The 26,965-nt window shown below is 41.2% G+C and overlaps 1 protein-coding gene across 5 annotated transcripts; it reads right to left on the bottom strand.

Moving 5' to 3' along the window:
- Positions 1 to 38: 38 nt before the first annotated feature.
- LOC139544936 (histone H1-like protein HC2) lies at positions 39 to 25,763 on the bottom strand. 5 transcript variants are annotated; one of them, XM_071352156.1, is made up of 4 exons: positions 25,667 to 25,763; positions 10,524 to 10,809; positions 407 to 1,103; positions 39 to 233 (listed from the first exon to the last, which is right to left on the bottom strand). In XM_071352156.1, the coding sequence occupies exons 2-3, from the start codon at positions 10,795 to 10,797 to the stop codon at positions 439 to 441; spliced, it is 939 nt and encodes a 312-aa protein (XP_071208257.1). In that variant the 5' UTR covers positions 10,798 to 10,809; positions 25,667 to 25,763; the 3' UTR covers positions 39 to 233; positions 407 to 438. The 5 variants fall into 5 exon arrangements, with proteins under 5 accessions (XP_071208257.1, XP_071208256.1, XP_071208260.1 ...); XM_071352155.1 differs by having other exon boundaries at positions 39 to 1,103; XM_071352159.1 differs by lacking the exon at positions 25,667 to 25,763 and adding an exon at positions 25,421 to 25,553 and having other exon boundaries at positions 39 to 1,103.
- Positions 25,764 to 26,965: the final 1,202 nt, after the last annotated feature.

Consider the following 26,965-nt stretch of genomic DNA (forward strand, 5'->3'; position numbering starts at 1 on the left):
TAAATAATCTAAGTAACGAATGAACAGCTTTGGGAATCCATCTGTTGAAAAACATTTTATTTTAATTTTTTTTACATAACCTAGATTAAAAATAGCATTATTACAAGATATTTTTCACTGGCCCAAGCGGGCGACTGACAGGGTTGATCGACTGGCCTGGAGGGTTTCCAGCGGGCAGCCCTGTTTGTCGAGCTCTGCTGACACCATAGTATTTTCTGCCGTATTTTATGTTTCTGAAGAGCATGAGAAAAAATTTAAACATTACAATTCTTGAAAATATATTTTTCATTTAATTGTCAGGTTGTAAAATTACAAATATTCTGAGAAAAGCTTAAGAAAATAGTTTACAATCCTCCTTAAATGTAAACTGGTATTTGACAAGTAAATGGACTAAAATAAAGTATACCATATGGGCCCATCCTCTTGATCTAGAACGGCTCAGTTTTTGCAGGTGCCTTTGGCAGTGCTCTTCTTTGCAGTGCTCTTCACCACTGGTGTCACCTTTGCAGTGGCAGTGCTCTCCTTTGCAGTGCTCTTTGCCACAGTACTCTTCACTGCAGTGCTCTCCTTTGCAGTGCTCTTCACCACTGGTGTCACCTTTGCAGTGGTAGTGTTCCCCTTTGCAGTGTTCTTTGCCACGGTGCTCTCCTTTGCAGTGCTCTTCACCACTGGTGTCTCCTTTGCAGTGCTCTTCGCCGCAGTACTCTTCACTGCAGTGCTCTCCTTTGCAGTGCTCTTCGCCGCAGTACTCTTCACTGCAGTGCTCTCCTTTGCAGTGCTCTTCGCCGCAGTACTCTTCACTGCAGTGCTCTCCTTTGCAGTGCTCTCCTTTGCAGTGCTCTCCTTTGCAGTGCTCTCCTTTGCAGTGCTCTCCTTTGCAGTGCTCTTTGCCGCAGTGCTCTCCTTTGCAGTGCTCTCCTTTGCAGTGCTCTCCTTTGCAGTGCTCTTTGCCGCAGTGCTCTCCTTTGCAGTGCTCTTTGCCGCAGTGCTCTCCTTTGCAGTGCTCTTTGCCGCAGTGCTCACCTTTGCAGTGCTCTTCGCCGCACTGCTCACCTTTGCAGTGCTCTTCGCCGCACTGCTCACCTTTGTTGTGCCGTTTTCCGCTGGCAAGAGAGTTGTATATGAGCAGATTTATGAATATGTCAACAAACAAAATCTGATGTATGATTTTCTGTCAGTTTAGAAAAACTTACACCACTGATTCATGTCTACTTTACTTGACTGACTTCATCAGGAAAGAAACTGATGAGAGAAATCCCTGTGGAATGGTACTGCTTGACCTACAGAAGGCCTTTGATACAGCTAACCACTGTCTCCTAATCTCCAAACTGGAGGCACTAGGGTTAAGCATTATCCCTTTAGGCTGGGTAAAGTTCTACTTGTCAGGTAGGGAGCCAGTGGTGGAGGAGATAATAAGCTATCTCTGTACAAACTGATCATTATTTTTGGGTCCAGACCTACACTACCGGTCAAAGTTTTAGAACACCTACTCATTCAAGGGTTTTTCTTAATTTTAAATATTTTCTACATTGTAGAATAATAGTGAAGACATCAACACTATGAAAAAACACATATGGATTCATGTAGTAACCAAAAAAAGTGTTGAAGAAAATCAAAATATATTTTATATTTGAGATGATTCAAATAGCTACCCTTTTCCGTGATGATAACTTTGCACACTCTTGGCATTATCTCAACCAGCTTCACCTGGAATGCTTTTCCAACAGTCTTGAAGGAGTTCCCACATATGCTGAGCACTTGATAGCTGCTTTTCCTTAACTCTGTGGTCTGACTCATCCCAAACCATCTCAATTTGGTTGAGGTCGGGGGATTGTGGAGGCCAGGTCATCTGATGCAGCACTTCATCACTCTCCTTCTTGGTAAAATAGCCCCTGTTAAAAAACAAATGATAGTCCCACTAAGCGCAAACCAGATGGGATGGCGTATCGCTGCAGAATGCTGTGGTAGCCATACTGGTTAAGTGTCAGACAGTGTCAAAGACAGTGTCACCATCAAACCACCCCCACACCATAACACTTCCTCCTCCATGCTTTACAATGGGAAATACACATGCAGGGATCATCCGTTCACCCACACAAGTTAACTACACATGGTTGATGATATTACTAGGTTAACTAGCTTGGCCTGCGTTGCATATAATCAATTCGGTGCCTGTTAATTTATCATCGAATCACAGCCTACTTCGCCAAACGGGTGATGTTTTAACAAAAGCGCATTCGCGAAAAAAGCACAATCGTTCCACGAATGTACCTAACCATAAACATCAATGCCTTTCTTTGAATCAATACAGAAGTATATATTTTTTAAACCTGCATATTTAGTTAAAAGAAATTCATGTTAGCAGGCAATATTAACTATCGGAAATCACTTCACTTCTCGTGCGTTCATTGCATGCAGAGTCAGGGTATTTGCAACAGTTTGGGTCGCCTGGCTCGTTGCGAACTAATTTGCAAGGATTTTACATTTTTATTTTATTTATTTATTTCACCTTTATTTAACCAGGTAGGCTAGTTGAGAACAAGTTCTCATTTACAATTGCGACCTGGCCAAGATAAAGCAAAGCAGTTCGACACATACAACAACACAGAGTTACACATTTTCTAGAAGGCACACCTGTTAATTGAAACGCATTCCAGGTGACTTTCTCATGAAGCTGGTTGAGAAAAGAGTGTGCAAAGCTGTCATCCAGGCAAAGGGTGGCTATTTGAAGAATTCCAAAAACAATTAAAAATATATTTAATATAACACTTTTTTTGTTTACTACATGATTCCATATGTGTTATTTCATAGTTTTGATGTCTTTAATATTATTCTACAATGTAGAAAATAGTAAAAATAAAGAAAACCCTTGAATGAGTAGGTGTTCGAAAACTTTTGACCGGTAGTGTAAATTGTGTAGGTCCTCTGAAATCAGAGTGGAGTTAGGGGTTGAGGTGCTGACTACCAAAACCTCTGTTAGCTATCTGAGGCTTAGGTGTCCCAGATTAGACTGGGTTTGGTTTACAGGAGTATTTATGGTTCTGTGCCCAGATATCTAACCAATTACTTTCCCCATGTTAGGGATGCACACAATCACAGCACCAGATCAGGTGTTGCTAATATGTGCTTATACAGGTTCAGGAGTAATGCTGGGAAAGGTATTTTGTATTTATTTATTCATCCTTTATTTAACTAGGCAAGTCAGAACAAATTCTTATTTACAATGACAGCCTTGTATACTGGAGCCTCAGAGTGGAATGTGTTGCCTCTGTCCATAAAAATGACGTTCTCTCTGGGCAGCTTTAAAATGAAAGCAAAAAACAGTTTGATGTCTTCTGGGCTCATTTGAATGTACCTTACGCTGTAACTGAAATTGAGATCAATATTCTTCTTCTTTGTTTTTATGTTTTATTATCTCTCTGTCACACTGTGTTCAACCGTGTTGGATCTTGCCTAGTCATCTTGTTTCAAGAGGACCACAATGGAAATAAGTCCCAGACTTTATTGTGTGTTTTCCTCCATGATTTAACAATGGAAATAAGTCACAGACTGTATTGTGTCTTATCCTCGATCATGTGCATATATGGCTTTTCAAGTTTTGTGTGCTTGTTTTAAAAAATGCTCAAATGAATAAACTAAACTAAACTAAGTTACTCCTTTGCAGTGGTCTTGTTCTCATTTTAATTTGAACCTGTAGCAAAAACAACAACATTTCCTGGCAGCCAATCAGTGCCTGTAGAGAATCTACACCCTGTGTAAGAAAATGTGATTAAAATGTGATTTAATTGTCATTTGTTTGTCAACTATCTACAAAAGAAATACTCTGTAATGTCAAAGTGATTTTTTTTTTTTTTAGATTAAGGAGAAATAAACACTAATATACCTTGATTAGATAAGTATTCACCCTCCTGAGTCAATACATGTTAGAATCACCTCTGGCAGCGACTACAGCAGTGAGTCTTCTTGGGTAAGTCTCATGAGCTTTGCACACTTGTATTGTGCAATGTTTGCCCATTATTATTTTCAAAATTCTTCAAGCTCTGCCAAGGGGTTGAGGATCATGGCTAGATAGCAATGTTCAAGTCTTGTCATAGATTTTCAAGCAGATTTAAGTCAAAACTTGGCCAATCAGGAACTTTCACTGTCTTCTTGGTAAGCAACTCCAGTGTAGATTTGACTTTGTGTTGTAAGTTATTGTCCTGCTGAAAGGTGAATTCATCTCCCAGTGTCTGGTGTAAAGCAGACTAAAGCAGGTTTTACTATTTTTCCTGTGCTCCTTCCATATTTTAGTTTTTTAATAGTAAAAAAATAAATATATTTTTTAATTTCACTTTGACATTATGGAGTATTTTGTGTAGATCAATGACAGAATATTACAATTAAATCTATTTCAATCCCACTTTGTAATGCAACAAAATGTAAAGAAAAGTTCAAGGGGGTGTTGACTTTCTACAGGCAGTGTATGTTTAACAATTAGCGACATTACACTTAACTATACTGAACAACAATATAAAGGCAACAATTTCTACCATTTTTACTGAGTTACAGTTCATATAAGGAAATTAGTCAATTGAAATAAATTCATTAGGCCCTAATCTATGGATTTCACATGACTGGGCAGGGACGCAGCCATGGGTGGGCCTGGGTGGGCATAGACCCACCAACTTGGGTCAATCAGAATTAGTTAAAGATAGAAATACTCCTCAGTTTCATCAGCTGTCTGGGTGTCTGGTCTCAGACAATCCCGCAGGTGAAGAAGCCGGATGTGGAGGTCCTGGGCTGGCGTGGTTACATGTAGTCTGAGGTTGTGAGGCCTGTTGAACGTACTGCCAAATTGTCTAAAACGGCGTTGGTGGAGGCTTATGGTAGAGAAATTAACATTACATTATTTTAGAGTGGCCCTTTACACAGGTGCACCCAACACAAGGTGCACCTGTGTAACGATCATGCTGTTTAATCAGCTTCTTGATATACCACACCTGTCAGGTGGATGGATTATCTTGGCAAAGGAAAAATACTCACTAACAATGATGTAAACAAATTTGTCAACAACATTTGAGAGAAATAAGCTTTTTGTGCATATAGAACATTTCTGGGATCTTTTATTTCGGCTCATAAAACATGGGACCAACACTGTACATGTTGTGTTTATATTTTTTGTTCAGTATAGTTCTAAATATCAGGTTTCTCCTGAAAGTTATGATGGTAATTATTTACAATATGTTCACTTGACCGGTGTTCTCCTGTAGTCTGGTGCAAAATTATTGGCACCCTTGATAAAGATGATTAAAAAAATACTTTATAAAATAAATAATAAAAATACTGAGCGCCAAAAAAATGGAAAATCATATTCTGTTATACTAATACAATTGCTCAGAGAAAGACATTTTGTTTAACAAGTAATAAAACATGTTCTTAAAAAATAGGGGGTTAATATTATTGGCACCCTGTTTTCAATACCTCACTGCACTGAGTATTTAAAAAAAATGTTTTATGAGATTCTAGAACACATTGGGAGGGATATTAGATCATTCCTTCATACAGAATCTTACCAGATGTTTTATGAGATTCTAGAACACATTGGGAGGGATCTTAGATCATTCCTTCATACAGAATCTTACCAGATGTTTTATGAGATTCTAGAACACATTGGGAGGGATCTTAGACCATTCCTTCATACAGAATCTTACCAGATGTTTTATGAGATTCTAGAACACATTGGGAGGGATAGTAGATCATTCCTTCATACAGAATATTTTCAGATCCTTGATATAGACAGTTATGGACTGTCCCCTTAAAATTCAAAAACCAAAGATGTTCAATGATGTTCAAGTCTGGAGACTGAGATGGCCATTGCAATGTGTTGATTATGTAGTCAATTAACCATTTCTTTATGGATTTTAATGTGTGCTTGGGGTTATTGCCTTGCTAGAAGATCCACATGTGGCCAAGTTTCAGCCTCCTGGTAGAGGCAACCAGGTTTTTGACAAAAAATGTCCTGGTACTGGGTAAAGTTCATGATGCTGTTGACCTTAATAAGGGGTCCCAAGACCAGTTGAAGCAAAATAGACCCATTACATCAAAGATCTCTGACTCTGTGGTCACTAGAGATCCCATGGCACTTATTGAAAGAGTAGGGGTGTTAACCCCGGTGTCCTGGCTAAATTCCCAATCTTGGCCCTCTTACCATCACGGTCACCCAATCATCCCCAGCTTCCAATTGGCTCATTCCTCTCCCCTGTAACTATTCCCCAGGCTGTAAATGAGAATATGTTCTCACTCAACCTGTTAAAATAAGGGTTCAATAAAATAGAAATGTAACTTATCCAAAACTTAATTGATTTATGTTTTTACAACTAAGAAATCATATAAAATAGTATTTGTCACTCCTGCTCCCTTCCTCCGGCGCTTGATGTAGCCGGTCCTGGCAACTATGTTACATACACCTTTTCCCCATCGTTACATACACCTGTTCCTCATCGTTACATACACCTTTTCCCCATCGTTACATACACCTGTTCCCCATCGTTACATACACCTTTTCCCCATCGTTACATACACCTGTTCCCCATCGTTACACCTGGCATCATTTTCTCCTTGATTACTCCCCCTTTATTTAGCCCTCAGTTGTCATCAGTCATTAGGTGGTATTGTTTTCTCTCACATAACAACCGTGAAAGGCTTACTAATGAGCCCTTAATCAATAATGCAGTTTTTTTTAAAGTTAGAAAAATATGCTCAATAAACTAAAGGAAAAATAGTAACACAATAACATAACAATAACGAAGCTAAACACAGGGGGTACCGGTACAGAGTCAATGTGCGGGGGTACAGGTTAGTCGAGGTAATTAAGGTAATATGTACATGTAGGTAGAGTTATTAAAGTGACTATGCATAGATAATAAACAGAGAGTAGCAGCAGCGCGTGTGAATGAATGTGTGTGTGTGTTGCGTCAATATGCACGTGTGTGTGTGTGTGTGTGTGTTTGTGTGTGTTGGAGTGTCAGTGTAGTATGTGTGAGTGTGTGGGTAGAGTCCAGTGAGTGTACATCAAGCCTGTGCAAGAGAGGCAGTGCAAAGCAATAAGAATAAGATAAGGTTGTCAATGCAAACAGTCCGTGTAGCCATGTGATTCATTGTTCAGCAGTCTTATGGCTTTGGGTTAGAAGCCTTTTGGTCCCAGACTTGGTATGCTCAACAAGCAGTTGCCATACCAAGCAGTGATGCAGCCAGTCAAGATGCTCTCGATGGCACAGCTGTATAACTTAAGGATCTGAGAGCCCATGCCAAATCTTTTCAGCCTCCTGATGGGGAATAGACGTTGTTGTGCCCTCCTCACAACTGTGTCGATGTGTTTGGAACGTGATAGGTCCTTAATGATGTGGACACCAAGAAACTTGAACCGCTCCACTACAGCCCTTGGAGGGCACTATGGTAATGAACGCTGAGCTGTAGTCAATGAACAGCATCCTCAGGTAGTTGCTCCTTTTGTCCAGGTGGGAAAGGGCAGAGTGGAGTGCAATAGAGATTGCGTTATCTGTGGATCTGTTGGGGCGGTATGCAAATTGGAGTGGGTCCAGGGTCTGGGATGATGGTGTTGATGTGAGGCATGACCAGTCTTTTAAAGTATTTCATGGCTACAGATGTGAGTGCTACAGGGCAGTAGTCATTTAGGCAGGTTACCTTGGCGTTCTTGGGCACAGGGGTTTTGGTAGTCTGCTTGAAACATGTAGGTATTACAGACTGGGTCAGGGATAGTTTGAAAATGTCAGTGAAGATACTTGCCAGCTGGTCAGAGCATGCTCTGAGTACGCATCCTGGTAATCCATCTGGCCACGCAGCCTTGTGAATGTTAAACTCTTTAAAGGTCTTACTCACATCGACTATGGAGAGCGTGATCACACAGTCGTCGAGAACAGCTGGTGCTCTCGTGCATGGTTCAGTGTTGCTTGCCTCGAACATAGAAGGCATTTAGCTCGCCTGGTAGGCTTGCATCACTGGCCAGCTCGTGGCTGGGTTTCCCTTTGTAATCCGTTAAAGTTTGCAAGCCTTGCCACATCCAAGAGCTGGTTTATTTACGCTTTGCCTGTTTGATGTATCATCGTAGGGTGAAGCGGAATTTGTTATAAGCGCCGGATTAGTGTCCCTTGAAAGCGGCAGCTCTAGCCTTTAGCTCAGTACGGATATTGCCTGTAATCCATGGCTTCTGGTTGGGATATGTACGTATGGTCACTGTGGGGACGACGTCGTCGATTCACTTATTAAGAAGCCGGTGACTGAGGTGGTATACTCCTCAATGCCATCGGATGAATCTCGGAACATTTTCCATCCTGTGCTAGCGAAACAGTCTTGTAGCTTAGCATCCGCTTCATCGGACCACTTCTGTATTGAGTGTGTCACTGGTTCTTCCTGTTGGAGTTTTTGCTTGTAAGCAGTAACCAGGAGGATAGAGTAATGGTCAGATTTGCCAAATGGAGGGCGAGGGAGAGCTTTGTGTGTAGTAAAGGTTATCTAGAGTTTTTTTCTTTCTAGTTGTACATGTGACATGTTGGTTGAAAATAGGCAAAACAGATTTCAGTTGTCCTGCATTGAAGTCCCCGACCACTAGGCACGCCGCCTCTGGATGAGCATTTTCCTGTTTGCTTATGGCGGAATACAGCTCATTGAGTGTGGTCCTAGTGCCAGCATCGGTTTGTGGTGGTAGATAGACAGGTACAAAGAATACATAGTATGGTCTAAAGCTTATCATGAGGTACTCTAGCTCAGGCAAGCAAAACCTCCACCTCCGATCTTACTGGAGGCTGCTGTTTTGTCTTTCTGATCCACCGAAAAAAACCAGCTAACTGTATATTATCTATGTCCTTGATCAGCCACGACTGTGAAACGTAGGACTTTACTCAATCGATATTATTCAATCACTTCAACAGAATCTGGATGAACCGTAAGCATGTAGAATTGAAAAAAAATACTGAAATAAGCTGCAACGCCAAATACGTTCATTTCTAAGTTATATCAAGGGTTAATTGAATTTCTACATGATAACTCAGAACCTATAAGGAAGGAATAGGAAATCGATCTCAAAGAAGAAATTGATCAGAACTATTGGTCACAGATATGTGAAAATGTTCATATTTTCTCCTTCAACCTTAGATATAAATGATTGATATTCAAGATAATTGTTGGACATGCATGCACCCCCCCCCCCCCCCCCCCACACACACACACACACAATAAAAGGAACCCTATTGCATATGCTGTGGTCCTGTGACAAAATGACACCATTTTGGGGTAATGTCTGTGCCATCATACCATTGTGTTTTATATTCATCCATCTCCACAACTGTCTGTTTGTAAGTGTAAATGTTGGTGATCAATATCGTGTAATTTGTAAGCTAGCTTTAATTAATTGCTGCAACATTTATTTTATTTTATAGCTGTCAATTGGAAAGCATCATTACTCACCGTCAATAAGGAACTGGAGGGCTGATCTATGTAGTTACATTCCATTAGCTCTGAGTTTTATAAAATTAAGCAAAAAAAAAGCGTTTGATAAAATCTGGAAACCTTACATTGACCATCTTGAGGAGTGTGATATTTCCCAAAGGACATAATCGTGTTTGCATTTGAAAGATTGGGAACACCTGCTCTTTCCATGACAGACTGACCAGGTGAATCCAGGTAAAAGCTATAATCCCTTATTGATGTGACTTGTTCAGTCCACTTCAATCAGTGTAGATGAAGGGGAGGAGACAGGTTAAAGAAGGAGTTTTATGCCTTGAGACAATTGAGACATGGATTGTGTATATGTGCTATTCAGAGGGTGAATGGGCAAGACAAAACATTTAAGCCCCTTTGAACAGGGCATGGTAGTAAGTGCCAGGCGCACCGTTTTGTGTGTGTCAAAAACTGCAACGCTGCTGGGTTTTTCACGCTCAACAGCTTTCCGTGTGTATCAACATTGGTCCACCCCCCAAAGAACATCCAGCCAACTTGACACAACTTTGGAAAGCAATGGAGTCAACATAGGACTGCATCCCTGTGGAACGCTTTCAACACCTTGTAGAGTCCGTGCCCCAACGAATTGAGGCTGTTCTCAATATATATATATATTCATTAAGAAAATGGTTAATTGACCACAAAATGAATATTTTGAAATTGTCATCTCAGTCTCCAGACTTGAACCTCATTGAAAACATGTGGTTTGAACTGAAGAGGACACGTCCTTAAACGCAGATGAAGAACATCACAGATCTGGAAATATTATCTATGGAGGAACGGTCTAAGATCTCTCCCAATGTGTTCTCCAATCTCATAAAACATTTTAGAAGTGCTGTTTTCACGCAAGGTGAAGTATTGAAAGGTATTGAACAGGGTGCCAATAATTTAATGAACCGTACATACACACGTTAAAGATGCTGCATGTTTCTGTCTATGATCCGGTCCCAGTATAATGTGGCAGTCATGTTCAGCTATAATTTTCATCATAGGTGTCTATGACCTGTAATTTGTAAATTCTGTATTACCTCTTTTGAGAATCTTTGCCTTTGTCTTTAACTCGTCAGCAAGTTTATTCTGGTGCATGTCCTTCAGGATATTAATTGTAACACCCAGAGCCCCATTCTCTCTGTATTTGTTCACCATCAGCTCCACGGTATTCTCCCTGCTTGTGTCGCGATCCAACTCGCTTTTTTTGATGGGCTCATAGCCATGCCTCTGGTGCTTGATCAGGCGCCACTGGAATCTCTTCATCTCGTCACTCGTCATCTCATCCAGAGTGTTAACCAACACCTGCTCCATCGTTGATGATCACTGCCATGGACAAAAGAATCAGACACCTATATCATCAACTACCTTTTCATCTGTAGTATAATAATGATCACTACTAACTCAGCCTGAGTAAGGGCTTGTTTGAAAGAGTGAAACTTTATCATCTACCAACGACACCATGTGAATTTGGGAGGTAGGTAGTCCAATGACTGTCAATGCATCTGCCTGTAATAGGGAAACTCAGGTCTAGAAAGTGCAACAGAAGGTAGGCTACAATAAATCAGGTTTAATACAATACGAATTGTAACAAGGGAACAACAAGCCACATCGGAACATTTAGCTGAAATGTGTGCCCTCTGCTGGCGGAAATCAACAACGCACAGAGGTGTGGAAGGCTGCCCAAATTGGGCAGCAGGGGTACTCTGACGCGTCGCTCTATTGCGCACTGGACACCGCATCTAAGCGATGGTTTTTGATGACAGCAGTGCAATGAGGAAAACAAATTAAATCAAGCAATTAGTCCGACAGATAAGTTCGGACGGCCATGTTGGCGTGGTAGTAGGATTGGCCTATGCTTCAGGAACAGCCCGGCATTACAACATCAACTTTTCCCTCTAAGTTAGCAGGCTATGTTAATTATAGTCCATGAAATATGAGTTTGACTGGATATCAGTCCTTATACCGTTATTTAAAGCTAGAATCCTAGGAAGGTGTATCATTTTGTTATCTGCATCTTCTGCATCTGCATAGTTGTTGTGGATGGCTGGTGACAAACGTAAATGTGTATTTTAACCCAATAAATGGGTGAATTGAAGAAGTTTAAGCTGCCTATCAATCATTGTTATTGCAACCAGTGGACAGCCAGTGAACAATGTGCTCTTGCCAACAGCTGCATAGTACGGATCCCAGCCTTTGGAATAAACGTTTGAGGAAGTTCCTCTCTTCTAAACTCCTCCGTGGTATTGTGAACAAGTTTGGACCGCAATCTTTTATATATTTATATATAATATTTAATGTTATTTGTGCTGATATATATATACTTTTTATCCATATGCCTATCTGACACATGTTGAAACTTGCACACTTTTGATAAACTTAAAGGGGCAATCTGTAGTTTCTGCGTTCAATTGCGTATTATCTGTATATATAAACCCATTGATTCTTGAAGAATATAAATTATAAATGTTTCATGAGCTTAGTTCAACTGTTGTAGCCCATCAGAACCCAAAATATAAGCTTGTTTTACTCCAATGTTTGTAAACATTGTACATGTAAACAACCACTGTATAGCCTCAAAAAACATGGTTAAAACTACAATTTTTATATTGTGGATGGTCAGTCCTTGCATCCATAGTTCTGTCTATGAATTTTTGTGTTTACATTTCTCCAGGCCCATCCTGTCACGCCCTGACCTTAGAGATCCTTTTTATTCTCTATTTGGTTAGGTCAGGGTGTGACTTGGGTGGGCAAATCTATGTGTTCTATTTCTTTGTTGGCCGGGTATGGTTCCCAATCAGAGGCAGCTGTCTATCGTTCGTCTCTGATTGGGGATCATACTTAGGCAGCCTGTTTTCCACCTGAGTTGTGCACTTCCTGTTTTCACAATCTACAGGAACTTAGATGTGTGGAAATATGTAGGAAGGAACAGACACCGGTGGCAATGTCAGCTATGTTAATCTGCACAGACAAGCTAAATGTAGGAGAGTGCACAAAAAAAACACAAAGGGACACTTTATTTTCAGTGGGCTTTGCGTATACTCACTTCTTAATCCCTACTGATGCGTATCAAAGTAATGGAGTGGAGGTATAGGACTTATCCCGAGTGGGGCAGCAGTCTAAGGCACTGCATCTCAGTGCTAGAGGCGTCACTACAGACACTCTGGTTCGATTCCAGGCTGTATCACAACCGGCATTGATTGGGTGTACTATAGGGCGGCACACAATTGGCCCAGCGTCGTTTGGGTTTGCCCGGTGTAGGCCGTCATTGTAAATAAGAATTTGTTTTAACTGACTTGCCTAGTTAAATAAATGTTGTTGTTTTTATTTAAAAAATATCAATGATGTAGTGCAATAGAGAAATCATGCACAAAGTAGCCTTTACAATCACAAAGCACGTGAAATATATTGACACACACAGCCTAGTTTCAGTGGAATATCATCTGCAGGCCACAAGAGTGTGCAGTTCTCAACTGGTTTTGGCATGGAGCAGCTCACAGAAGAATGACATTGGTAGCCGGTATGGAAGGAAAGACCTTTCAACTGATGATATCTACCAGTAAATGCTAACTAAGACAACAATGGGTATGCAAACCAGGTATTGAAAAAGTATAGTCAGAAGTGTTGGTTAGTAGGCTATTTGTGATGCGCAATTGTCATCATGCACTGTTTGCATCAGGGGCGTTGACATGGATGGGTCTGGGTGGACAGAGGCCCACCCACTGGGGAGCCAGAACCTGACAGACCCACCCAATCAGATTGAGGTGTGGACTTATACCAACATTTAAAAAATATATATACAGTATATTAAGAAAAGGTGTGATTTTGAGTGAAAATCAGAAGAATCTATAGGGAAACAGGATTTTCCCCACAGGGAGCCTTTCCTTCGCTGGGAGGGCCGTTTGGGAACTTTTTGACAAAATTAGAGTATACCCACATCTCCAGGCACCACTACACCACTGGATAGGGCTGATGGAAAGACAGCAGTCACACACAGCATGATGTTAAATCACCACTACACCACTGGATAGGGCTGATGGAAAGACAGCCATCACACACAGCACAATGTTAAATCACCACTACACCACTGGATAGGGCTGATGGAAAGACAGCAGTCACACACAGCATGATGTTAAATCACCACTACACCACTGGATAGGGCTGATGGAAAGACACCAGTCACACACAGCACAATGTTAAATCACCACTACACCACTGGATAGGGCTGATGGATAGACAGCAGTCACACAGCACAATGTTAAATCACCACTACACCACTGGATAGGGCTGATGGAAAGACAGCAGTCACACAGCACAATGTTAAATCACCACTATACCACTGGATAGGGCTGATGGAAAGACAGCAGTCACACAGCACAATGTTAAATCACCACTACACCACTGGATAGGGCTGATGGAAAGACAGCAGTCACACAGCATGATGTTAAATCACCACTACACCACTGGATAGGGCTGATGGAAAGACAGCAGTCACACACAGCACAATGTTAAATCACCACTACACCACTGGATAGGGCTGATGGATAGACAGCAGTCACACAGCACGATGTTAAATCACCACTACACCACTGGATAGGGCTGATGGAACGACAGCAGTCACACAGCATGATGTTAAATCACCACTACACCACTGGATAGGGCTGATGGAAAGACAGCAGTCACACACAGCATGATGTTAAAGGATAAGCAGTCCATGAACTCGGACATAATAAGCCAGTATGTCCCAATCATAAGAATACAAAAACACAACCATTAAGCATTTCACAATCAAAATGTACAACTATAACTTCCCATTTCACATTTAGCGCACCAAGTAACTGATTACCTAAAGTTTAAAGTGGAACTGAAAACGTGTTAACTACTTTCATAATATCAGTCAAAAATATACAATTCCCAGTTTATTCTACAAAACCAACTTTATAAGAGGTTTTAGAAATAGATTATGTTTAACTCAACGTTCCGTGATGTACACTAAGGCATTGTTGGCAGAATAGATGGATGCAGTTCAATGCATGATTCATATCATTCACCAATACATTTCTTGGTAGTTAAAAAAATATTGCTATCAGGTTGTAAATCACAGCTGGCCTGGTACATCGTTTGCTGCCTCCATTCTGGATGCACTGTTTCAGTTTCAATTACCCAATATTCTGGACAAAAACAGACGAATGTATCTAAGGCTGGGAATGTCAATACAATCAAACTAGCAAAGACAATGATCACAAGTCAGTCATAAGGTGGCTAATAGACTAGCGTATCTATTTATGTAGCAAGCTAAAAACACTGAGCCTGACGTTCGCTAGCTAGCTAGCTGCTAGGAGGATGCCAAGCCATTGGATGAGTGGGTGAGTTACTGACTTTTTCCCCTCATATCATTTTTCGGTGGCTATACACAGATAGAGAGGCAGGTGTCATTTGGTTAGCTAACAAGAACTTGTACGACTGTTATCCAATTAGCATATCTCTTAGCAAATTAATTCTGGCTATCTACTCCGATTTCAGAGGACTCTCATCTGAGTGTGCCAGAGCGCAGAATAACTGACGCATTTAGGAAGGCGCAACTCCTCACTGAATAAGACCGGTGTCAGTAAACGTAGGCACAAAAAGTAATAGTTAGTCAAGAACACTCTAGATAACTGTAACGGGGTGAGTGACTGGTTGCCGGGAAGTCAGGCACAGGAGAGCAGAGATGGGTGATAACAGGAGAACTTTAATATACACCCTGGCCCAACGGCACAGGCAGCACAAAGCACAACCATGGTAACATGAACCGGATTAAACAAAACAAACACACCTAGGTTTGAAACAAACATAGCGCAAACCAGCCTGTAGCGTAACACCCTACACAAAGAACAATTCCACACACAGACATAGGGGAAACAGAGGGTAATATACATTTAGTCTGATGAGGGAATGTGAACCAGGTGTGCGGGAAAACAAGACAAAACAAATGGAAAATGAAAGGTGGAGCAGCGATGGCTAGAAGACTGGTGACTTCGACCACCGAACGCCGCCCGAACAAGGAGAGGGACCGACTTCGGCGGAAGTCGTGACAATAACATGTAAACAGCCTAGCGAACCAGCTCTGCTACGGCAAGTAAAATGGTCAGAGTGGTGTTCTCTCATTTGTGTCTATAAGTAGCTAGCTAGCAAGCTAGCCAACTTTAGCCAGTTAGCTTTGGTGCTTGGTTGGGACAAGCATGCATTGGCAGGTAAGCTGCAGAAGGACGAGGAGGCTACAATTCCCCATCGTTTATCAGTGCAATTTTGACGGCCAACTAAAAAAGTTTGAGAGGGTTTATCTAATGTTACTTTGTTAGATTTTATTTAATCTTGCTCCGGCTAGTGTTAGTTGTTGATCTTGTTGTTGTTGATGTGCATAACTGAGAGAGAGTCTACCTTTTCATGGTTGTTTGATCAATAGGACTATAAAGTTCCCAAATGTAAGAGGACTCCTGTGGTGTTTCCATAGTTGCAGAAATTAATTCAGGCGTATTTTGTGGCTTTTGGCAAATGCATTCTAATGATCTAAAGTCTCCCTGTTGCAACTGCGTGTAAACATACAGTCCAGTTCAAATTGAATGATGTCAGCCCCATGTTGTAAATGGCTTGTTTCTTTGTATAAAGGCCTACTGTAGCTCTGATTGGCTATAGCACACCGGTCTGTGTAGACTCCGGTCCTGGACGAGACAGATGGTTTTATTAGGTTGTATTTACTGCAGTGTCTATTGATTGTCCAAACACCACAGCCACAATCCCACTCTATATTGCTATAGAATTCTCACAAATGCCTTAGTATACATAATTCACAAACATTCTAAGAATTTATGAAAACGTGAAACTGACAATATCTAAGTGGTCGCTTTTAATAAGATTTCATGTTGCTAAAATGCTGTCAGTTCCACTTTAAATGCAACAATGTTTCACACACATAACTTATTTTCAAAGAGATGGCTAACAACAGGAAGTGACGCTGCAATAACAAGCACAGTTCCATTCACTAGATGAAGATAATTTGAAACTTAACTTATTGTTGAAAGTCATTCTTGGAAAGGGAGAAGCTAACAAATTAGCAACAACATCCTCTTTGATAAGACCTGCTGCAGCCGCTGCAAACTAGCCTGCAACAAAAGCTACCTAGCTAGCTAGACCCTTGGGAAAACTACTGCTCGCTATTGCGCAGTGACCTGTTGGCCTTCAAGAGGGCAGAAGTTTCCATATGTTTTTGTAAAAACGGGCCCACCCATTAAGTCAAAATGTGATTGGTTGATTCCACTGTCACTCCAAAATGTTGTCATAATACAGTTGAATGGCAGATGCCTTCATCTAGCTTCTGATGGCCTAGCCAATGGCTGACTTAGCTAGCTATATCTATCTCCCCAGAGACCAGCAAAGACAAATCCTGGTTGGATCTTTTTTGCTCTTCAGTGTTTACCCTTTACTTCCCAACCAAAACTGAAAAGATTAAATCAGAACATAATTGAAAATAATTATATAATAATAATTATTTTATAAATCCTTAGCCCTTCTCTGAAGGCGTAGAAGGCCCATTGTTCCCCACTGTGTTTGGGTTAGTAATCATTTGTAGAGTGGCTCTATTTTCCCCCAGAATGCATTTTTTCACTATTTTGAATGTCTAAAGAATCCACATGTTGTTCTGAAATATGAACACAGAAATACTGGACATTTTGAACTCTTATAGTGGTGATTTTACAAAAATGATGGTCATGAATTGGACTCACATTTTTCTAGTCTTGGTCTTGACTCGGTCTCGGACCCCTTGTCCCCTCCCCCTCTTGACTCAGACTCGATTATCTCCGGTCTTGGTCTTGAATTGGTCTCACTTTAGGTGATCTCCAACACAACACTGTTAGTTAGCAAGGGTTTGAAGTAGATGCATCGGTCTTATTTTTATATGTTCAATGCCTCACTTGATTTCATCAACTATATCGATGAACCCTGAAGACGGGACAAAGTGCATGACAAGTTGGCCCAGAGGAAGCCAGCTGTTCTCAACCCTTACATTGCCCCATTCTTCCAGAAGCTCACTGGGTTTGAGCGAATACCTCTAGCGAGGTAAGTACACACACACATAAACACACAACACCAACTTGATATGTCCCTTGTCCCCTGTCTTTTTACCCACAGAGTAGCAGCCCTGGTGCTGATATGTCCCTTGTCCCCTGTCTTTTCACCCACAGAGTAGCAGCCCTGGTGCTGATATGTCCCTTGTCCCCTGTCTTTTCACCCACAGAGTAGCAGCCCTGGTGCTGATATGTCCCTTGTCCCCTGTCTTTTCACCCACAGAGTAGCAGCCCTGGTGCTGATATGTCCCTTGTCCCCTGTCTTTTTACCCACAGAGTAGCAGCCCTGGTGCTGATATGTCCCTTGTCCCCTGTCTTTTTACCCACAGAGTAGCAGCCCTGGTGCTGACATGTCCCTTGTCCCCTGTCTTTTTACCCACAGAGTAACAGCCCTGGTGCTGATATGTCCCTTGTCCCCTGTCTTTTTACCCACAGAGTAGCAGCCCTGGTGCTGATATGTCCCTTGTCCCCTGTCTTTTTACCCACAGAGTAGCAGCCCTGGTGCTGATATGTCCCTTGTCCCCTGTCTTTTTACCCACAGAGTAGCAGCCCTGGTGCTGATATGTCCCTTGTCCCCTGTCTTTTTACCCACAGAGTAACAGCCCTGGTCTCTGTCTCTCTATTCTTTCATTTGCATGTCCTAATTAAGGGTGAGATGTGCTGACTTCTCTCTCCTGGATGGTCTCCTGCCCAAACTGTCACGTTGTGTGTTTCACTGCCTCTGAACCCCTTTACCCCAATTAGAGTTGCCCCGGATCATAGATCTAGGATTGTACACAATCTCAATTTTAACTCCAACTCCCTCTCTCTCTTTGTTTCTCTCCCCCACACAACACACACAGAAGCACACAATTTAGATTTTAGTGTTGTTATGATGCTCTTATTTGGTTACATAGAGTGCCAGTCAAAAGTTTGGACACATTTATTCTTTCAAGGGTTTTTCTTTATCTTTACTATTTTCTACATTGTAGAATAATAGTGAAGACATCAAAACTATGAAATAACACATATGGAATCATGTAGTAACCAATACAATTTTAAACAAATCAAACTATTCTAAATAAATCACCAACAGTGTCACCAGCAAAGCACTACCACACGATCACACCTCCTCCTCCATGCTTCACGATGGGAAACACACATAAGGAGATAATCTGTTCACCTATTCTGTGTCTCACAAAGACACAGTGGTTGGAACCACAAATCGCAAATTTGGACTCATCAGACCAAAGGACAGATTTCCACCAGTCTAATGTCCATTGTTCATGTTTCAATGCCCAAGCAAGTCTCTTCTTTTTATTGGTGTCCTTTAGTAGTGGTTTATTTGCAGCAATTGGACCATGAAGGCCTGATTCACGCAATCTCCTCTGAACAGTTGATGTTGAGATCTGTCTGTTACTTGAACTCTGAAGCATTTATTTGGGAAGCAATCTGAGGCTGGTAACTCTAATGAACTTGTCCTCTGCACCAGAGTTAACTCTGGTTCTTCTTTTACTGTGGTGGTCCTCATGAGAGCCAGTTTCATCATAGAGCTTGATGGTTTTTGCGACTAAACTTGAAGAAACTTTCAAAGTTCCAAGTGAAATGTTCAGTATTGACTAACCTTCATGTCTTAAGGTAATGATGGACTGTCATTTCTCTTTGCTTATTTGAGCTGTTCTTGCCATAATATGGACTTGGTCTTTTACCAAATAGGGCTATCTTCTGTATACCACCACTCCCGAGTGGCTTTGCGGTCTGAGGCACTGCATCTCAGTGCGAGAAGCATTACTACAGACCCTGGTTCGATCCCAGGCTGTATCACAACTGGCCGTGATCGGAAGTCCCATAGGGCGGCACACAATTGGCCCAACGTCGTCCGGGTTAGGACAGGGTTTGGCCCGGGTAGGCTTTCATTGTAAATAATTAACTGACTTGCCTAGTGAAATAAAAATAAATACTTGTCACAAGACAACTGATTGGCTCAAAACGCAGGAAAGAAATTCCACAAATTTACTTTTAAAAAGGCACACCTGTTAATTGAAATGTATTCCAGGTGACTACCTCATGAAGCTGATCGAGAGAATGCCAAGAGTGTGCAAAGCTGTCATCAAGGCAAAGGGTGGCTACTTTGAAGAATCTCAAAAATAAAATATATTTTGATTTGTTTAAAACTTTTTGGGTTACTACATGATTCCATATGTGTTATATCATAGTGTTGATGTCGTCACTATTATTTAAAATGTAGAAAATATTAAAGAAAAACCCTGGAATTAGTAGGTGTGTCCGAACTTTTCACTGGTACTGTGTATATACAGTATATACAGTGCATTCGGAAAGTATTCAGACCCCTTCACTTTTCCACATTATGTTACGTTACAGCCTTATTAGAAAATCAATTAAATTGTTTTCCCCTATTCAATCTACACACAATACCCCATAATGACAAAGCAAAAACATGTTTTTAGACATTTTTGCAAATGTATTAAAAATAAAAATCTGAAATATCATATGTACATAAGTAATCAGACCCTTTGTTTAAGCACCTTTGGCAGCGATTACAGGCTTGAGTATCCTTGGGTATGAAGCTACAAGCTTGGCACACCTGTATTTGGGGAGTTTCTCCCATTCTTCTCTGCAGATCCTCTCAAGCTCTGTCAGGTTGGATGGGGAGCGTCGCTGCACAGCTATTTTCAGGTCTCCCCAGAGATCTTCGATCAGGTTCCAAGTCCGGGCTCTGGGCCACTCAAGGACATTCAGAGACTTGTCCCGAAGCCACTCCTGCGTTGTCTTGGCTGTGTACTTAGGGTCGTTGTCCTGTTGTATTGAGAATTTTCCAGAACATGTGTGGCCATTATACATTTCAGGATTGTCCGCAAGATGAGTGCCCTCTCAATGTGGGTTTGGGTCATTAGACACCATTAGACATGCACCTGTCTGGGGAGTGGACATGACTGGTGATTCCTGTAACAAGTGGTATGGCCTAATATGCACTGTTGCTATGGTTACACCTCTTGGGACTTTTCCAGAACATGGGTGTTCCTTTCAGAGGATGACATGTCTGGTTATGTCTGTAAAATGTATCTATGGACTGTTGCCATGGTCCTACATGCATGCACCTGTCTTAGTCGAGAACAAGTCTGTATGTTTGAACTGTTGGTGTGGCTCTACAGTTTCCCTAATATGAAACCAAACTAAAATGAGTGCAAGGCAATAAGATAACGGTGTCTGAATGCCAGAGGGGATGAGTCATTAAGAGGAGTTACTATGTGTGACTTTTAAGGAGGAAGAATGTATAAGAAGTATGTGCCAAGACAGGAAAGTGAGTTCTATTCATGATCCAGCTCGGCTTTTATTATGTCATAATAAAAGTCTATTTGAACTCACAGGCTCCGGTATTTGTGAAATATTATTGACTGAATATTTCCACAACAGTTTGAAGGTGAACCTTTGCCCTAGTCTGAGGTCCTGAGCGCTCTGGAGCAGGTTTTCATCAAGGATCTTTCTGTACTTTGCTATATGCATCGGTCCTTCGATCCTGACTAGTCCCCCAGTCCCTGCCGCTGAAAAACATCCCCACAGCATGATGCGGCCACCTGGATTCCTCCAGATGTGATGCTTGGTATTCAGGCCAAAGAGTTCAATCTTGGTTTAATCAGACCAGAGAATCTTGTTTCTCATGGTCTGAGAGTCCTTTAGGTACTTTTTTGGCAAACTCCAAGCGGGCTGTCATGTGCCTTTTACTGAGGAGTGGCTTCCGTCTGGCAACTCTACCATACATGCCTGATTGGTGGAGTGTTGCCGAGATGGTTGTACCTCTTGAAGGTTCTCCCATCTTCACAGAGGAACTCTGGAGCTCTGTCAGAGTGACTATTGGGTTCTTGGTCATCTCCCTGACCAATGCCTTTCTCTCCCGATTGCTCAGTTTGGCCGGGTGGCCAGCTCTAAGAAGAGTCTTGGTGGTTCAAAGCTTCTTCCATTAAAGAATGATGGAGGCCACTGTGTTCTTGGGGACCTTCAATGCTGCAGAAATGTTTTCGTACCCTTCCCCAGATCTGTTCCTCGACACAATCCTGTGTGGGACCTTTATGGACAATTCCTTCGACCTCATGGCTTGGTTTTTCCTCTGACATGCACTGTCAACTGTGGGACCTTATATAGACAGGTGTGTGCCTTTCCAAATCATGTCCAATCAATTGAATTTACCACAGGTGAACTCCAATCAAGTCGTAGAAACATCTCAAGGATGATCAATGGAAACAGGATGCACCTGAGTTCAATTTCGAGTCTCATAGCAAAGGCTCTGAATAATTATGTAAATAAGGTATTTCTGTTTTTTTTATCATTTTTAATACATTTCCAAACATTTCTAAAAACCTGTTTTCACTTTATTATTGGGTTATTGTGTGTACATTGAATAAGGCTGTAATGTAAGAAAATGTGGAAAGGTTGACCTCAGATCTCCCCACGGGAAGACCAAGGTAGGGAGAGCAGGGGAATCTCTAACTTTGTACAGTACTAATGCAATTAGTAATGCAATTAGTTGTGCAATTTAGTTTGTGCGTTTCTTGTTTAAAGTGCAATCCTGTAATAATCAGGTTATCTTCTTTATAAGTGTGTTATTCTATTTGTGCCTTTGTGTGATATAGGATTTGTGAAATTTAGTTTTATTTGTGTGTTTTTTGTTAGCAATAGGGTAATAGTGTAATAATTAAATTCTCTTTTTTTAATCTGTATTTATATACAACAGTTTATTTCTATTTGTCTTTGTTACTTCTTTTTTAAATTTGAGTGTTATTTTTGTATATATATTTATATAGTTTTAAATGTTATGATTATTTAATTGTGTTGTTCCAAATGTCTGAATTAAAATGTTAGTTGGTGCAGAATGGTGCTTTTTTCTTTCTTGGGGGGGCATACAAGCTAGAACCGCCACTGGGACTTGGAAATATATAAATATAGATTAGCCAAATTGTTTAACCTGAGCATAACCCCCCAAACCAAGGACTAATTAGACTACTATGTTGTTTATCATTGTGTTGTCATGGAGGACTAATTGGGCTCGTTGCTTCGAGTTGAAATGGAAATGCTGCGCTCATGGAATGGCATGCTTTGAGCACTATTGAAAAGTGCTATTTGCACGTGAAAAATGAATACAATATGCTGCGTTTGCTGTAGGCCTATTGTTTCCGTTTTTGTTGGTGACAGTTTGATATCTCGACAATTTGAAGCTCTTTATGTCTATAAAAAGTGCGCGAGTTTGAGCATGTGTCCATTAGGCCTGGGGAGTTTTTATTTTTTAATCAGCACGAATTAGATTGAGCAATAAAAGCCCAACTCGTGGTCTTCTTAAATTTGACTATTTTTTGACAGCATGGCGCACAATACCACAGCGGAGTTTACAAGGGAGGAACTCAAACTTTTATTCCATAGGACGGGGTCCGCATAACGCAGCTGCAGCATGAACGCGGTTTCACTCTATCCACTGGGGCGTATTCATTACGCCAATTCTGTTGCAAAACGTTTTTTAAACCGAAGCAAACGGAACGAAACGGGGAGGGACCTACCTGAATTTGTCCAATAGAAACTCTCTCTTTGCTCTGTCTGCTTCCGTTTGGTTACAAAACTATGCTTGATAGGCAGCTTAAACCACTTCAATTCAACCACTATTTGGTTAAAATACACATATACATTTGTGAACAGAAATCCACAACAACCACAATCCATAAGGTTCAAAGGGCTAAATGAGATAACAGCAGTGTGATTCACATCATTGCGCTAAGTAGACTAGATATCAACAATACATTCTAACCGTATCGGTAGGCTACAGCATTGCTGTCGTCCTTACCCCCAAGCGTTTGTTCAAGGCTACAGCATTGCTGTCGTCCTTACCCCCAAGCGTTTGTTCAAGGCTACAGCATTGCTGTCGTCCTTACCCCCAAGCGTTTGTTCAAGGCTACAGCATTGCTGTCGTCCTTACCCCCAAGCGTTTGTTCAAGGCTACAGCATTGCTGTCGTCCTTAGCCCCAAGCGTTTGTTCAAGGCTACAGCATTGCTGTCGTCCTTACCCTCAAGCGTTTGTTCAAGGCTCCAGCAATGCTGTCGTCCTTACCCCCAAGCGTTTGTTCAAGGCTACAGCATTGCTGTCGTCCTTACCCCCAAGCGTTTATTCAAGGCTACAGCAATGCTGTCGTCCTTACCCCCAAGCGTTTATTCAAGGCTACAGCAATGCTGTCGTCCTTACCCTCAAGCGTTTATTCAAGGCTACAGCAATGCTGTCGTCCTTACCCCCAAGCGTTTGTTCAATGCTACAGCATTGCTGTCGTCCTTACCCCCAAGCGTTTGTTCAATGCTACAGCATTGCTGTCGTCCTTACCCTCAAGCGTTTATTCAAGGCTACAGCAATGCTGTCGTCCTTACCCCCAAGCGTTTGTTCAATGCTACAGCATTGCTGTCGTCCTTACCCCCAAGCGTTTGTTCAAGGCTACAGCATTGCTGTCGTCCTTACCCCCAAGCGTTTGTTCAAGGCTACAGCATTGCTGTCGTCCTTACCCTCAAGCGTTTGTTCAAGGCTACAGCATTGCTGTCGTCCTTACCCCCAAGCGTTTATTCAAGGCTACAGCAATGCTGTCGTCCTTACCCCCAAGCGTTTATTCAAGGCTACAGCATTGCTGTCGTCCTTACCCTCAAGCGTTTATTCAAGGCTACAGCAATGCTGTCGTCCTTACCCCCAAGCGTTTATTCAAGGTTACAGCAATGCTGTCGTCCTTAACCCCAAGCGTTTGTTCAAGGCTACAGCATTGCTGTCGTCCTTACCCTCAAGCGTTTATTCAAGGCTACAGCATTGCTGTCGTCCTTACCCCCAAGCGTTTATTCAAGGCTACAGCATTGCTGTCGTCCTTACCCCCAAGCGTTTGTTCAAGGCTACAGCATTGCTGTCGTCCTTACCCCCAAGTGTTTGTTCAAGGCTACAGCATTGCTGTCGTCCTTACCCTCAAGCGTTTGTTCAAGGCTACAGCATTGCTGTCGTCCTTACCCCCAAGCGTTTATTCAAGGCTACAGCAATGCTGTCGTCCTTACCCCCAAGCGTTTATTCAAGGCTACATCATTGCTGTCGTCCTTATCCCCAAGCGTTTATTCAAATTGGATCATCTTCGGATGTCGAAAGTCGCACGAATCTAAGACATAGCTTGTGGATTGTAGCCTACAAAACCCTATTCCTGTTCTTCCTGTTCTTTTCCCGCGTTCCAACAAACGTATTTGGTGTGCCATCATAGTGGTCTGTGATTTGTGGTCGGAACAAATGTACATTTGCACCTTTTTTCAATGCTTATGTTAATGTCATGAAAACAGAAAGGTCGAATACTTTTTCTCTCACAAAAACTCTTCCTGAATAAAAAAATGTAGTTTAGAAGTAATCAAAGTTTATAAAAATAAGTCCTATCTGTAATCTGATTACTATATTGTTGCTGGGAATGTAATGGATTACAGTTACCGTCTTTTCGTAATCAGTTACATGTAAATCCTCAACCGTGATGATCCGCTGCCGCTACTACAACATTAAGTCCACAATGATTCAGTGATAACTATTCGGCTGTTCTGCGCCAACATAGGATAATAGTGGATAAGGTTATCCAAGCAACAACAATAACAGTAACCTTCGATCAGTAAAAACAACTATAAATACAAATAAATACATGCATATAGGCCGAAGATTTAAGTGTAAACGATATTTATAGGCTTGCACACAATCTACAGCCTACATACGTCAATATTTTTTACATTTTCCTCAACGTTAGTTGGCTATGTTCATTATAGCCCATAAAATAAAAGTTAGACATTAGTCTTCATACCGTTTTTAAAGAGATTCTAAAAAGTGGCGACGGTCGTGTAGCCTGGTGCGCGTAAGCAAAGTGCAATGGTCCATGCCAACAGTTTCACATTCAATTCGTGCATATATGTACATAATGCATTTCAGCACATGCATAACCCAAATGTAATACGTAAAAAAAAATGTGCTTTGTTTTTACTCAATGTATAGCCTAACTAATAGTACACCACGAAATAAGATCGAGTTAGTCCTTTAGTAGGTTTCTTACCTTCAAGAAATTATAACCAGGATGCTGTAGGCTCAACACGTGTTCTTTGCTTTGGTTTTCATATGTAATCTGAATTATATAAAGGCATTGAAAGCAGCCACGCCTATTGTCATGAAATGAAATCAAACTTTATTTATATAGTACATTTCTTACAACAAATGCATTTCACAAATATAATAATAAAAGGTGAGAAAGATAAAACACAAAACGGTTCAAAGCATCGACATGAATTCAAATTCAGAGATGATCGTCTAGGGAAGTTATGAATCAAAGGGAATCACATTCAGCATCAAATGATTTGTAAAAACTGTAACCTCAAGCAGCAGCCGTAGAAAAGACACCTGATCGGAGTTCCCGCTGGTCTGGAGATTACAGCCCAGTACAGACTGTTCTACGATATTGTGTTCCATTTTACGCTGTGTGAACTGACATGCATGATTGTTGAAGACACTCCGATGTTCAGAAGAAGGGAATTAAACGTCTATAATGCCCTCCACCGCGGCGCTCTCCTCAAACAGCGGTGTGGCAAAGTAATTCAAAGCATAAACTTTATTACTCAGGATGTAATTTGCCAGTGATACTATAATATTGTTATTAAAGCAAAAGCACACAAACCCGTAGTATAATAGTTTATCTATTTATCTTGTCAGCTTGTTGTTGTGTGTTCTATGCAAGATACATGTTATTCTTGAGCGCATTCAAGTGGCAAGAGTCACAGGAGGGAAATATGTATTCTGATTAACAGTCAGTGCACAACAGTTCTAATGCAATCACGGGTAAACACTTTTTGAAAGTAGTTTTGTCACATGTAATGTATTTTGAAAGACCTTTCTTAAAAAAAGAGGGGGATCCAGTTTTACATTGCTACCATGTTTATTTATCTACTCCTTCAATTGAGCATGTGGCATCTTTTTACAAATGCAGAAATGTGAGTTATAGATCTGTCATTCTCATTGAAAGCCTAAGAAGTGGTTGATCTGTTCTTTGTGCTCTATTTCTATGCTTCCTGTTCTTAAATTTTACTTTCGGTTTTTATTCACCATCGCTCATTGTAACCACACATACTTATGCTACAATCTACTGTGCTTGTGGCTCAGTTTCAGTTTAAAGTGTTAATGCAGGTGTACAGGAGTGATGGAGGTAGATGTGTATAGGGGTAAGGTGACTATATACAAAGTCAGTTCCAGTACCATATTAACAATGTGCAGGGATACTGGAGTGATGGAGGTAGATGTGTATAGGGGTAAAGGTGACGCGGACTCAGGATAGATGATAAACAGAGTAGCAGCAGCGTATTTG

Source organism: Salvelinus alpinus, chromosome 19 (genome assembly GCF_045679555.1).
Source record: "Salvelinus alpinus chromosome 19, SLU_Salpinus.1, whole genome shotgun sequence".
In the NCBI taxonomy this organism is placed as follows: Eukaryota; Metazoa; Chordata; class Actinopteri; order Salmoniformes; family Salmonidae; genus Salvelinus; species Salvelinus alpinus.

Bases quoted from the DNA above. Each gene is read 5' to 3' on its own strand.
- LOC139544936 (XM_071352156.1), bottom strand. From the start codon at position 10,797: ATGGAGCAGGTGTTGGTTAACACTCTGGATGAGATGACGAGTGACGAG. The intron at 1,104-10,523 runs GTAATACAGAAT...CTCTCTTGCCAG, and splicing joins GGCAAAGATTCTCAAAAGAG to CGGAAAACGGCACAACAAAG.